The 15552-nt window shown below is 35.6% G+C and overlaps 1 protein-coding gene across 1 annotated transcript; it reads left to right on the top strand.

Moving 5' to 3' along the window:
* Window positions 1-14755: 14755 nt before the first annotated feature.
* On the top strand, window positions 14756-15552 carry LOC149138093 (disease resistance protein RML1A-like). Its single transcript, XM_089450245.1, has 2 exons — window positions 14756-14985; window positions 15027-15552. Exons 1-2 carry the CDS (start codon window positions 14756-14758, stop codon window positions 15550-15552), a joined length of 756 nt encoding a protein of 251 aa, XP_089306371.1.

Genomic DNA, 15552 nt, shown 5'->3' on the forward strand with positions numbered 1-15552 from the left:
TTCTAATCTTGGCTATATTAATTTTCTTCTTTGAACTAGTTAAAACAGAGAGATACTTTTGATCTTCTAGGGTGGGGTTGATGACCTCCTTATAATATCTTAATTTTCTTTTAGCTGTTAAATCTTTCTCACGCCACATTTTTTCTTTGAACTTTGAAGTAACAATATTTTTAATGTTATTAATGTTTTGCAATGCAACATTCTCGTCAATCTCCCAATGGTTTAACCAGGCCCTGGTATCTTTATACCAACCTCGTTTGAGCCTTAGGTGGTTTTGGCTGGAATTTAAAGCTAGCTTAGGAAGTCTATGGTCTCTTATGTTATTGAGTTTGTGCTTGTACAACAGAAGCCTAGTCATAGCTAGGCTCTTGATAGGGGAAAGACCCACTTCTATAAGGAGAATAGGGTAGGGTCTGTTGCTTTTAATTTTGAGGTTATACGTTATAAAATGCTTCTGGATTTGCTCAATCTTTCTCCAAGATTCTCTAGATATGTTACAACCCCAAACCTCACATCCATATAAAATAACCAAAGTTACTAAAGTTTCAAAGAGGAACTTCTTTCTATCCCACATTACGAGGTTTGTCGTTTTACAATTATTTTCAAGACCAAAATAAGCTTTCCATCCCCCATTAATCATTTTCTCAATGCTATAGTTCCAGTTGAGCTTGTGATGAATATCAATTCCTAGGTACTTGTAGGAAGGCACTTCCTCCAAGTTACTATTGTCATACATAAAATTAGCGTAAGTGTCCTTCTTGGATTTGATAATCATAACTTTTGTTTTGTCAGTGTTAACAATCATACCCATGGTAGAGCAGAAATCCTTAAGAAGTATAAGTTTCTTATCAAGATCAGATGGGTACCTTGCGAGAAGAACAATATCGTCAGTGTAGAGAAGAAGGATGATGACTATGATGACTATCCCAGCTAAGATCGTGCCAGCACATCCTGCTTCCTCTAAACAACCTTCTAGCTTGTCGATGTAAATACCAAATAGGGTAGGGGAGAGGGGGAAACCTTGTTTAACTCCGATATTACACTTAATATCTTTCGACCACCCCTCAATGCTCTTTAACTTGGCAATTACATTCTCGTATAACCTTATAGCGACAATTCTTAACTCAAAAGAAACCTTTATCTCTTCTAATCTGTTCCAAAGGTTGTTTCTAGGAACCGTATCAAAAGCCTTTCTAAATTCCACAAAGCAACAAAAGAGATTGGATTTATCATTGCAGCATTCCTCCACAATGATCCTAAGCGTAACGAGGTGGTATGTTGTTGAGCACCGATTTCTAAAACCTGCTTACCTTCACTTTCAAGCCATATGCTTAACTTCCTTTCCAAAATAATACCATATAACTTGGCTAGGAGAGGGCTGATCATAATTGTTTGATAATTAGAGGGGTTATTTGTATCCCGACTTTTAAAAATAGGGATAATGAGGCTTTGAGTCCATGGTTTAGGGAACCCTTGCTTGACCGCTTGATTGAGAAGCTTGTGAATGTGGGGGATGAGGATAGGACCTCCAATTTTTAATCTTTCCACCTGGTAACCTTCAATGTCCTTAGCTTTTGCATTAGCCAAGCGATTAACCCCAAAATCAATGTCTTCTAATGAGAAAAATTCTTTCGTTGTGAGCAGGGTTTCAAAGTTGTCCATGACATTTGGAGATTCATAAAGCTTTTTAAGACAAGAATTCCAGTCGTGTAAAGCAATTCTATTATTATCTTTAGTTTTCCTAGTTAGAATCCACCTCCAGAATTTCTTAGGAGCTACCTTAGAGAGGTGTAAGAGATTCTCTTGTCTTTTATGAATACACTGCCTTTTTTCCATTTAGTTAGGGCTTTGTATATTTTTATCTTGTCAATTTTAAGAGATTCATCAACAACTTCCTTAATTTCTCTCCTCTCACTTTTACAATTTTTGTCATACCATGGGTTGGTTTTGCTATTTCTTTTATTACTTGAAACTTCAATTGAGAACTTGTTAATAGAATATGAGAGGGTTGTAGTAAAATTATGATAGAGATCTTCTATGTTGTCTATACTAGATAATAGAAGCAAATTAGTTTTTAATTCATTTAGAAAGAGATATTTTTTATTTCTATCAAAGATATACTTTATTATTATTATTATTATTATTATTATCATGCTGTAAATTTCTAGATTTTCCAATTTTAACACCCATATAAAAAATTCTATTATGGAATTTCTACCTAAAAATTTTGCTTAATTCATTATGGATCACAAAAAATTGAATACAAAGATTATTATACTTTATTATTATTATTATTTCAATTTTCCAATTTTAAAACTCTCATTTAAATGAATATAGCAAAATCATGTTTACGGATTAAAATACATCTTCCTAAATTATTATACTTTATTATTACATATAAATAAATATAACAAAATCATGTTTACGGATTAAAATACATCTTCATAAATTATTATAGTTTATTATTATTATCATTTCCCCATTTTCCAATTTTAAAACTCTTATATAAATGAATATGGTAAAATCTTGTTTACTAATTTGTAAAAGATGTTATATATATATATATATATATATATATATGTGAGGACAAATTTAATTTTCTAAAGATTTTAACATTTATAGAAAATTAGTTAAATTAAATTGATAATGGAAACAAAATTAGTTTAATTAAATTTCAATTTATAATCAATTTTATTTAATTTTAATTATTTCTCAATGAAATATTAAAGAATAATTTTAGATTTTTTTTTAATATATATATTTTTAATATCTATTTGTTAGGTTGAACATAATATTGGAATTGATGTTAAACCAGCATAGATCTATCTTAAATAAAAATCTAACATGAGTCGAGAGGGATCCAATTTCTTCACATGTAATTTTTTTATGAGTCAACATTATTTAAATGTTTGCATACTTTTTTTTTTTCCTATAGATTTTTTAGATTTTTTTATTTTGGCCAATATGACCAAAATTTCAACTTTGATGACAGACGGACAACGTTACACATCATACTGGGCTGTAGAATGATCAAGGATAACAAATGCATGATGTGTCAAGATCAAAGAGAATCATATAGTTGCTACAATTTGTGGTAGAGAATGATCATGGTAAATAGATAAGTGAAGAAGCTATAAGATCCTCTAGCTATGATGATTAGGAATTCCAAGTTTTGAAGGCACTTTTGCCTCAGGAGATCATCTCAAATGCTCTTGAAAGTGGCATAGTTTGATGGTACTTAGAAAGAGCTTTCCGAAAATATGTGGAAATTCAGAAGTGGGCTCTTGGATTGTAAGTTGTGGCCAGTTATGGAAAGTCGAATATTGCAGAGTTAAAGTTGGAGAAGTGTCAAGTTGTGATAGTTTGGTTACCAAATGTGGCAGAACTATTAGCAGAGCCACTAAATCAAGCAAAAGTGGGAGAAAGAATTGACATGCCTTTCTAGCTAGCCCAATCAAATTTTGACTTTTTTTGATCTGACCAAGAGAAGCAAAATAGAGAAACTCACTAGAAGCAAACAATATGGAAATCGAATCAGGGTTGAAGAGTCTAGCTCAAAAGAAACAAAGTGTGCGCAATTTAGAGCGCCCGGGATAACGTATGTCCCAGATAATGTCATCCGTAAGAAATCATAGTGATTAGCGAAATTTTGCAGGAGGTGGTCCCCACAACCACATCATCCTAGTGGAGTTTGCCCAAAGGGTTCAAAGGCATGCATAAGAGGGATGTGCAAGATGATGCCAACACAAGATGACATCATCATCATATGGAGGTGTGGAATAGAGGACATGTGGCAAGAAAATTCGACTTTCATAGGTACCTTAGTGGGCCAAATCCAAGTGACATGTGTCACAACTTAGGAGGTGCCATGTGGGGTTAATGATGTAAGCATGATGCCATCTTAGAAGGGCATGCCCGAAAGGTTTTAAAGGAGGGAGCAATGGGCTGACTAGGCATCAAGACACAAAGGCAGTTACAACAGAGATGAGGACCAATGAAAAAGAGGTTGGGACACATCATCCTGTAGGCATCACCCTGAAAGGAAGTAAAATGCGCAAAGGAGGAATGACCAGGATAGTGGGCCTGGGATATAGAGACTTTGCCAAAAATCAACCTTTCCATCAACTAAGAAAAAGGAGCACCCAAGAGCTTGTTTTGCAGTGTTTGTCCGTGTTGAGTAACTGTGGGTCTCCAAGGTTGTTTTCAATAAATAAAGCATTAAAGGCATGTTACATAGGGATTTGGAGTCTAAAGGACATCAGGCTATGTGCACAATGTTGTACGACATGAAGACCAAGGGCGTAGATAAGAATTTTAAAAAGGGAATAAGCCCTTGGGGCTTAAAGTGCAATGGGCTCGTGAAAGTTGTTATGTGATGATGCTTATAAAATATGAAGCGCATGGGCCAAGAATGGTTGAATTTATGTTAAAAGGCCCTAGGCCTATGGAAAAATGTGTTTGCACATGTTTTTGGCTTATTTTATAGGTTTAAGGATGAATGAGTTAGTGGCTTGCTTTGAACAAGTTTACAACCTTTGATGACTTCACCAAGCAGGGCACCAAAGGCATTAATGGAACATTGTCCACATTTAAGAGCGTCATCCTTGGTCACTACTGGTGATACTCGGTAGTGAATTTATTTATTTTTTGGGTTCCGCTTAAGAAAATGTAGTATGCCCTAAAACTGCTTCTGCTTGGCTAAGAGCTCGTCTTCCTCGGATGTAAGGAAACAGGTTAACGACCCAGGACCTAGAGGCATCTAGTAGGAGTGAAAGCCTGGCCCCTTATGGACCACCAATGAGTTATTCTAGGTGGCATGGTTTTCCTTGAACAACGATGATGAGTCAGCCTGCATTCGTGGATAACAGCTAGAGACGAAAAACTTTTTCAAAACCAGGCAAAGCTAAAACTGGTTTTTTTGCGATTTTCTTCTTCAACAACTTAAAATTTTGATCTGTTGCTTCTATCCACTTGAATGGATGATTAGTTTCTTTGATTGTTTCACTAATTGGTGCACAAATTTGACTAAAACTTTTGATAAATTTTCTATAAAAACTTGCAAGACCATGAAAGCTTCTTACCTCAAATATGTTTCTTGGTGTTGAGCAGTTCCAAATTTCTTTGACTTTCTCAGGATCCATTTTCAGACCTTCTTTAGAAACTACAAACCCCAAATAGATTAACTCTTCTTTCATAAAACTGCATTTCTTTAGATTTATTAGCAGTTTCTCTTTCTGCAAAGTTCTCAGAACCAACTTAAGATGCTCCAGATGTTCCTCTTTTCTTCGACTGAAAACTAGAATATCATCAAGGTAAACAATGACAAACTTTCCTGCATATTCCTTCAAGACTTCATTCATCAATCTCATGAATGTGTTGGGTGCATTAGTGAGTCCAAAAGGCATCACTAACCACTCATACAACCCACTGTTTGTTTTAAATGCAGTCTTCCATTCATCTCCTTCTCTAATCCTTATTTGATGGTATCCACTCTTCAGATCTATTTTAGTAAAATACTTTGACCCACTTAAACAATCCATCAAATCATCCATGTGTGGTAAAGGAAATCTATACCTGATAGTAATCGTTTTTATGGCTCTGGAATCAGTACACATGCACCATTCACCACCTTTCTTTGGTGATCTAAAAATGGAGCACTAAAGGCTTCTTGTCAAGCTTACAAGAACCTCTCCCACTTCCAAAGCTTAAATATTCCCAAGATTTATTGATTAACCAATGTGGAATTAATAATGTGCTTGAACATAGGTGTATGCTTATATTTGTTTTAAAACTGTTATGTGTTGTAAGTTCACTTGCTTATGCTGGTATAAAATACATATGACAATAGGTAAAGCAGCCAATAAGAAACACACGCATAGCAGCAAGATGCAGCAATAAAATAACACACATAACAACAATATTAATTTGGAGTTCACCCAAAACCCTTGGGCTACATATCCTTGAGCTCTAGTTAACTCGACTAGGCTCTCTGGGATTATGGTAGCAGTGCTTTTACAATCTCCATTCTCAACTCCACTGGTTTACACAGAACACGATGGGCTTAGAACACCATCTCATCCCTAGCTCTGAAGCTCTCAGCTTTTTGGCTTTAGCTCCCACTCTGGCTCTGGCTCTGGCTCTCAGCTCTAGCTCTGACTCTTGGCTCTTGGCTCTGGCTCTGGCTCTTTGGCTCTGGCTTCTCTGAGCTCTCTTTCGACCTCTGTGTGCATCAATGGTTCGCTCGACCTCCCAGTGACCTTTAGCAACCCTCCAGCGACCTTTAGCAGCTTTTTTGCCTGGCAATCATGCTCTCTGGTTTTTCGCTCTCGTAGCTAACAAATCTCCTTCAGCAACCTCTAGCTCCCATCAACCTTGCCTATCAATTAGGCTTTCTACCTCCTTTGAGGCATTTTTCCGGCTCTGCACCTTCCCCAACCATTTCTCTGCATGTCATTACTCCCCTGCGGCTCTGTGGCTTCTCTGCGCATTGTCTATTCGATTGGCCATCTGGCTCTACAGCTCTGTGGCTTCAAACGCATCATTGTCTGCCAAAAATGCCCACTTGCAGCGTGGCATAGTGATCAGGGGCCATTACAGAGGGATCGGGGCCTTCTTCCAAGCAAAAACCTGAAAATGGAGAAAAATCCAATACACAGAGATTTTTTCGAAATTACACTATCGGGCGTGAATTCCAGACTTGAAATTTCATTAAATCGCCCCTATAACCCTATTGGGTCCACCATTAGTCGCAATATTGCTATCACATCATCGCCTAGCCAAAATCCCAAATACACGGAATAACACAGAAAATACGAATTCCCGAACTTCAAAAATTATGTAATCAGGCTTATAATCCCCATCAGGTCCGGCCCTTGTCGCTTATCGCAATCGCAATCATATTAGCCCTGCTATCGGGGATCACCGATCATCGATCGCCTATTTAATCTAGACCATTGATTTGATGCCTGATTGGACAGTCTACATCGCATCGCATATCGCTATCACATCAGCCCTTTGTGTCGGGGATCGCCGATCTCCCGACCGCCGATTTTATCCTGGCCATTGATCTCATTTCCAATCCAATGGCTAAGATCGCACATCGCGGATCGGAAATCGCATGTTGCAAAATCGCATTTGTTACAACCTGGAGGTTCTCCCTTTGGTTGTGCAGATCACCGATTCGCCGACCACCCCGATCGCCAATATCACAATCGCTAATCACATGGCACAAGGGTGTGGGTTTCCAATATCGCATGCAAGCCTATCTCCGACCCGATATATCAGAGATCGCTGATCGAGGATCCCTTCTACCCAGCCTTAAGTCCTTCCCTTTGGCCTTTTGCGATGCGATTTCCCTTATAAGGCCTTTATGCCATTTTTCATAAGATTTTGCCTCTTTTTCAAAGGAACAAGGCAAGCTTCTTTTTGCAATAACTTCATCATCCGAAGTCCGTTTTAGCCCATTCAAGTTGCAGTAGATTCAAAATTAAAAGATCTACACAATGGGACTATTTCTAGGAGCATCCTTAGACTTTCATTTTCCTCTGTGAGGAACACTTAGACTTAGAAGTCTATCCAAAATCCATTTCAAATCATTTGGACTGAGTACTGTTGGTACAACACATGGACTAAGGCTCTCTCTGATTAATCCCTTATCCATCAGTTCCTGCACTTGTCTCCCAACTTCTACATTTTCTTAAGGAGTGAACTGCTTTATTTGGCAAACTTGCTCCAGGTATTAGATCAATGTGATGACTAATGCTCTTGATTGGTGGTAATGAATTTGGCAACTCATCCACAATAATATCAGCAAAATCATTCAACAGAGTTTTGATTTCTTCAGATAAATCATCTAAGTTTGTGGAAGTCAAAATTACCTTAGGTATCCCTATTACAACAAAATGTATCTTTTCATCCTTCTTGACTTGTTGCAGCAGTTCTTTCCCACTTATCAGCATAACACAGTTTCTAGGTGCTTGTTTTCCTACTTCACCCTTCAATGGTAATAGCGTGTGTTTATTTCCATCCTTCTCTATAGTGTAAGTGTTTCTTCACCCATCATGCATAGATTTCCGATCAAACTACCAAGGTCTTCCCAACAATATATGACATACACCCATCAAAATTACATCACATAATATCACATCCTTATAAGTGCCAATCTGGATCTCTACCTTGCATTGTTCTGTCACAATAAGCCGATGTCCATTTTGCAGCCATGATACTTTGTAAGGAGTAGGGTGTACTGTTTTTACTAATCCTAACTTGTCCACCATTTCTGTAGAAACAAGGCTATCAGTGCTTCCACTATCAATTATCACTTTACAACATTTTCCTTTGGACTTGCATGTAGCCCTAAATAGATTCTTTCTCTGAGCTGGCTCTCCTGTCTCTTTTTCTACTTTAAGAAATACCCTTTTTAATAACAAGGATTCTCCTACTTCGGGTGGTTCTTCTTTACTTGAAATTTGAGGATTTTCTTCCTTTGCCTCAGCCACATTCACATTCTGCTGATTTGTTTCTTTATTATGAGGACAGTCCCATGATCCATGTCCCACTGAATTTCTCTTCCTAGACCTCTTCCTCTGGGTGCAAATCTCCCTCTACCAAAGTATCCTCTCTGTGGCGATCTACTACTTGAACCTCCTGCTTCACCCTGAGAGTGTTGGAATCTTGATCTAGTAGTTCCTCTACCTCTTGTTGGACTTTTTCCTCTATTCCTCAGATTTTGCTTCCTTAACATCTTCTCCTTTGCCTTCAAAGCTACTTGATAGGCATCTTCAATTGTCTTCAGCCTCAACAAACCAATTTCATCCTGTATGTCATATCTCAAGCCATTGATGTATCTATCTACCTTTTCTACGTCATCCTCTGCATGTCCTGCTCTAATGCTCAACTTATAAAACTCTTCCGTGTATTCTTTAACAGTCATTCCTTATTGCCTCAAATTTTGTAACTGTCTGAAAATATTTAATTGATAATCTTTTGGCATGAATTTACCTGTCGATTTACTCACCATTTTATCCCACTACTTGATCTTGGGCTTCCCCTTTCTCTCTCTAGATGTTTGTAGTTCATCCCACCAGATAGTTGCATGGCTCTTCAATCTGGTAACTGCAAATTTCACCTTTTTTTTATCATCAACCTCCTCATAGTCGAAATACTTGTCTAATGAATTGATCCAGTCCATCAACTCTTCTACGTTGAGGTTCCCATCATACAAAGGTATTTCCATATTTGGTTTTCCACTTGCTTTGGCCAACATTTTGAGAACTTTGACAGCTTCACTTTCATCCTCTTCTTCTTCCTTAGAAGATTCCTCTGCAGCGCTGACATCTCCTTCATTAGGTGCTCTCCTTTGAGCAGTTTCCATTGTTTCCATCCTTGTAAGAAGGTGTCGAAGCTCTTCTAGAAAAACTGCATTGGCTACAAGTCTTCCCCGACCTATGCCAACTCTTCTTCTAGGTGCTATGTTTGCTATAGCAGAACTTAACCCTTCTTCTCTGATACCAAATGATGTGGACAACTGAATCCAAAATAGTTTTGACTGTAAAACTAATGAATCGCACATTAATCATATTATATGCGTATTTCTCACTGAAGGTCCCACTTACCTAACCAATCTCCGTCGGTCCCACTTTGAATTTTCTACTCCCCGAGCGCTTCAATCTTCACCATTGATCTCATTTACCCAAATCCAATGGATTTCGCACAATATCGCGCGATAACCAGCACGATCGATAGCAAGTCGAAAGCACGCGAGATACGTGGTTTCTCCATGCTACGTGTCACCACCTTAGGTTAATCGCGTGTTTTAGAAAACTACCATTTACCATTTTCATACCCTGCGATATACCATTTACTGTTTTGGAATACTGCCCACGGTTCCTCATGGAACTTTGATGGAAACACTTTTGAAATGAAAAGGGGTTTAGTGCTTATTCTACAGACTTGAAATAAAACCCTTAATGTTATTTAACTGATATTTTTAATAAAATGCATAAATGGAAGAATAATACCTGGTTAGGATCTAGAACACGGATACATAGATTACAAAGGAATGTATGTACCAGGAACAACACGTACACACCACACTTAGATCACTTATTCAAGTAAATAGGAATTATAGAGTCTTGGCCCTCTCGGCTCGATTACATCAATTTGTCTAACCTCTATTTTTTTCACTCTCAAACCCTATTTCTTTTTTTTTCACTCCTTCTTGCTCCCTCTCTCCTTTTTTTTATCATTACATTTTTCCTCTTTAATGGATCAATTCCTATTCTAACTGCGTTTACAACTCAATATCTATTTTTATTAGTTCAACAATTAAATCCATACTCTCAAGCTTTGATACACACCTATACTAACTACTTATCGCCTATTCTAAAAATAATACAATGTTCTAATTATTACAATAATTGAAGTAAAAATAAATTCGAGAGATCTAACCCTATCTACTAAAAATTGATTTGACCACTTAGGTCAATGAAATTCATTTCATGTTAGCCACAACATGTGAACATACAATCACATTGCTGCCTAAGTCCGGATGCTCCTGCATCAGGTAGGGATCATCATTTAGGATTCAAGGAACCATTATGTTATGATAATGGATGTCACGAATATTTAACACTGTTATATGTTTAACAAAGAATATCTTCTCAACATGCACATTGGAAGGAGGGATACTCTTGCTCCTTCTAGACCTTGACACCTTAATTTCTCTATTTTAACTGATACACAGATATTGAGCTTCAATCAAACTAATGTTTATAGGTTTTGGAACACCTATGTGACAATCCTTTTTGCTAATCTCTCTCGTAAATATTTCCATGGATTGTCATTTATATAAATAATATATGGAAATGTAACGATTTTCTTTGGTTGAATCACATCCTTAGTTTTTGTGGGTTACCCTATGCTATTAAAATTCAAAGGTGGTTTACAATTTGCATAATTTCAAGTCGTTTCTGATTTGCAATGAATCAATAATCACACTAAGAGATTTTTCTTTAGTTTTTGTTGCATCTCAATTTTTAACTACGTGGTATTACTTTCACTACTTATTTTATCTTAGTTTTTTTATTTCATTCTCCATTTTTTTCTTGTCTTGAATAATATTTCCTATTGCATACAGTATGGAGTAGGTAATATGAGAAGTGATACAACAAATTACATGTATTTGCATGAATTTGTTGAATTGGATAATCTTCTTGTTCACTCAATTTTTATCGTCTTTTCTTCATCCTATCTCTAGATTTTTTTCACCCTTCCTCTGTGTTTGGCACTTTCTCTCCTTTTTGAGATTGAATTCTCCAATTTCCAATATTTTTTTGTCAATTTTTGTCTAATTTCCATGTTGTGTTATTTTCCCATGAATGAATGTTCTCTATTATTTTTCTATGAATGAAAATTCAACTCTTAATCCCTTGATCGAGCTATTTAAAATCTTACTTGAAGCACTCGATTGAGCTTCTTAAGTGCTCGTTCAAGCTGTTGAGGCCTAAAAAATAGAACTTTAGCTCCCCTTTTCTAGATTTCTCTACAACACCATTTTGTAACCTGGAAGACTTAAGGCTTTATTTGCTATTAGGTGATAGCATTGATCATGTTAGATTCATGAAGGAATCCTTTATCTAATGGCATATGAGTTTGATATTTTCCAATTCATATAATATTTTTCACCTAATTTCTTTTAAACTTTATGCTTGGAATTTATTTTGACACTTTCAAAGGGGCTAAATGAAAAATCAATAACATAAAATATACAAAACAAAAAATTTCAAAAAATATTACCGTCCTCATTTACGAGTCCTCTTCAAAAAGCTACTCTTGATTTTTTAATTTGTTTATGGTTTTTTAATTTATTTATATAGTATAAAAAATCGTCCGTGAATGCATTTGTCTATATCTATATCTATATCTATATCTATATCTATATATATATATATATATATTAAACATTATACATTTTTAGACTAAGTTATTGCACGTGAACACACACACACACACACACATATATAGATTAAAAATTATATATTTTTAGACTAAGTTATTTCACTTGAACACTCTCATACGTGTTAAGATGTGTGAAAATTTGCAAGGACAAGCATTTCATTTAATGGAAAATTGACAGATTATATGACACTAAATTTTTTTGCAAAAAATATCATTAGGACAACAACATAATTTTCCACAAATTGTCTTTTTATTCTGAATCAAAATTCACAACAATTATATGAATTTTGAGGGCTTTAATTTTATAAAAGAGTAAAATTTTATTGCCACATTTGGCCCAAGAATGTTATCCATCATCATGCATTCACCAATAAATATATAAAAGCTTAATAAATTTGATTAATAAATGTAAATAAGAATAAAAAATATTTTTAAATATAGAAATGTGAAATATATACAAAATATAAGTAGTAGTATAAATTAAGATCCATTTAACCATATAAATTAAAACAAGTGCTACATGGAAACTTCATCTAAACTAATAATAATTGTTAATAGGCAAATCCATTGCTATCGTAAAGCCTAATACACGAATCCATTGCTATCGTAACGCCTTTACAAATAAATTGATATATGAAGTGGAGAAATTAATTGCCGACTTTAATACATTTTGGTGGTTAGTAACCACTAATAAGTCTATACATTTACATTTTTGCTAATGAAGAACACATAAATAACAGTGGGCAATAAGTCATGGTGAGTTTATTTATTTATATTTTATTCCTATACATTTTTTAGGCAAAGACTTGCATAAATTATGATGGACAATAACTAATGGTAAATATGTCATTTACCTATATATGAGTTATTTTCAAGGATTTATATTTTGGGTAGTTTTGTTGTTGCAAAAAATGTCATGGCATGAATATTGCAAATATATCTAGAACTTATGTCAAAACATGTGAGACAGTTATCACATGGCATTTTATGCAAAGGGTACACTGAGAAATTTAAGATAAATTGGCTAGTTAAATGTTCAAAAATAATTTTTTAATAACATTTAAAAATAAATATTTTTCTTTTCAAAGTTAAACATTATAATTTACATTAGTGAATGCTAAACTAATAATGGTCAAAAGACAAATTGAATGCTACCATCCTCCCTTGCACGGACTAATAATGACATGTTCATGAGAAATATGTTTCAAAACTTCGTATTTAAATGAAACTATTATTTATATTTCATAAAGCTTGGATTATATGGCCAAAACCATTACATCAAGAAGAAAAAAATATAAATCTAGAGCTTCAATATTCAAGTAGAGCCATAAGAAGGTCTTGTTGTCTCTACATTAATATGTGAAAATTATATAAATATAAATAATATTATTAAAAATGAGTATATAACCATCTTACAAAATAGTAATTTACAAAGTAAACACTTTAAATTGTTAATTATAAATACATTGAAAAATTAAAGTATCATAGGTCTATCTTAATTATGGATTTATCAAACCTCTAGAAAAATCAAATCTATCCAATTATTTTTTCCCTTTTTTTTTCACATTTCAAAAATTTGATTCCTTCTCAACATTTTTTCAATTTTTATTATACATTTTGAAAAATTTGATTCCTTGCGTAAATGTAAAGATAAAATAAATCTAGTCCTTGGGCAATATCTTGCCTAGTCGGGACGGCACGATATTAGCCTCCCCACCCGGGATCGACCCACCAAACATGTTGCGCTATCGTCTATGACGCAGCTTTTGTATTCTTCGGCCGATGAATGTAATATATTGTGAATATTGTATATAACCGGTTAATATAATGCTTCTTCTAAAGATCTTACCCCCTCATTTTAAAAAAAAAAGATAAAATAAATCTATATTATAATTCGCTAAACGAAATTGCCGGCACCTCCAGCTCTCCAACAATTTGATTCCTTCGGTAAGTGTAATGATAAAATAAATCTATATTATAATTCACTAAACAAAATTGTCGACACTTCCAGCTCGCCACCAATGGCTTTCTATGCCAATTTCACATGTTATGTGTAGGTCGCGGGTGTTGATAATGCTTCAAATATTAAAATTACAGTTCAACTCCATTAAGCTCATTTGCTGGTAGATAGTTTGCATTTGTTCTGACACAATATGGCATCCTCTTCCACCTCTGCGTCCACCTCGTATGCCAAAATCAACTAAAATGTTTATGACATTTTTATTAACCACCGCAGGCCTGATTGCAAGAAAACATTGGCCACCTATCTGTACGATTGCCTTTGCAAACATGGATTGTGGGTATTCCTCGACCAGTGGGAATTGAAAGAGGGAGATCTCTTCCCTTCCCAAATCGAAGGCATTATTCGGACATCGTCTGTTCATATAGCTATTTTCTCTCCCAGATATGCGAAATCCATTTGGTGTTTGAAAGAGCTGGTGTTGATGTTGGAGTCCAGGAAAACTATCATTCCAGTCTTCTACGGTGTCCAGCCATCCGAACTTCGGTGGACACAGCCAGAAATTGGACTCTATTATAGAGTCATGAGCATGTTCCCGTGGCTTCGCTGCATGCTCTGTTGTGGGAAGGATGAAAATGGAGTGTATGCCCGACAAGCTCGAAGAGAAAAAAACAATTGATTCTCAAACTGGTCAAAAGAAGCTTCGATATGACTCCAATAATATTAAAAAGTGGAGGGAGGCTCTTTCTCAGGTTGCAAACATAAGCGGTTTCGACATGACTCCAACTCTTGTTGTTGTTGTTAGTCTTAGCTCTTATTTGTTAAATTGATACATTTATGAGGAGCTTATTATTCAGTGACGAGCAGCGGCTTGTAGAAGGAGTACTGAAAAACGTTCCGAGAAAAATCCATGTATCCAAATATCCAATCACTTTGGATCAGAAAGTAGAAGATTTTGAAAGGAAAATGTATTTTCAGCGGCAAAGCGAGCAGACTAGAGTTATAGGTATTGTGAGAGTTGGCGGCATTGGGAAAATGAGCTTGCTAAAGAAATCTTTAACCGTCAGGTATCCAACTACAATCGATCTTGTTTTTTGTTTGATGTCAGAGACAAACCTTTAAATTCTTTGCAGACCATGCTTCTTAAGGACTTGGCTCAGTGGAATAGACAAATAAATAGCTCCGATGAAGGTATAGAGATGCTCAGAAAGTATCTCTCATCTTGCAAAGCTCTCATCATTTTAGATGGTGTGGATCATATCCAGCAGATGGATGCCTTGCTTTTGACAATGAAGGATGTTTTCCAGCCGAGTAGCTTAATTTTAGTTACATCTGACAATAAGGATGTTCTTAAAAGCGCGGGAATTGTAGAGTCATCCATCTACAAGCTAACAGGACTGGATCGACAACACTCGGAAATGCTCTTCTGCTGGCACGCCTTCCAACAATCTCATCCTGTTGAAGGATTTGAAGTTGTAGTTGAAGAGTTCTTGAATGCCTGTTATGGATTGTCGTTATCTCTTATGGTGCCAGGCACGCATCTGCATGGAAAAAATGATTTGAAGTATTGGGAAGCCCAATTGCGCAAAATCTCCGAAGTACTTCCCATGGATATCCAAAAAAGGCTTCATTAG

Source organism: Pinus tabuliformis, chromosome X (assembly GCF_031772625.1).
Source record: "Pinus tabuliformis cultivar Carrire ecotype Pingquan chromosome X, CPIR1, whole genome shotgun sequence".
NCBI lineage: Eukaryota > Viridiplantae > Streptophyta > Pinopsida > Pinales > Pinaceae > Pinus > Pinus tabuliformis.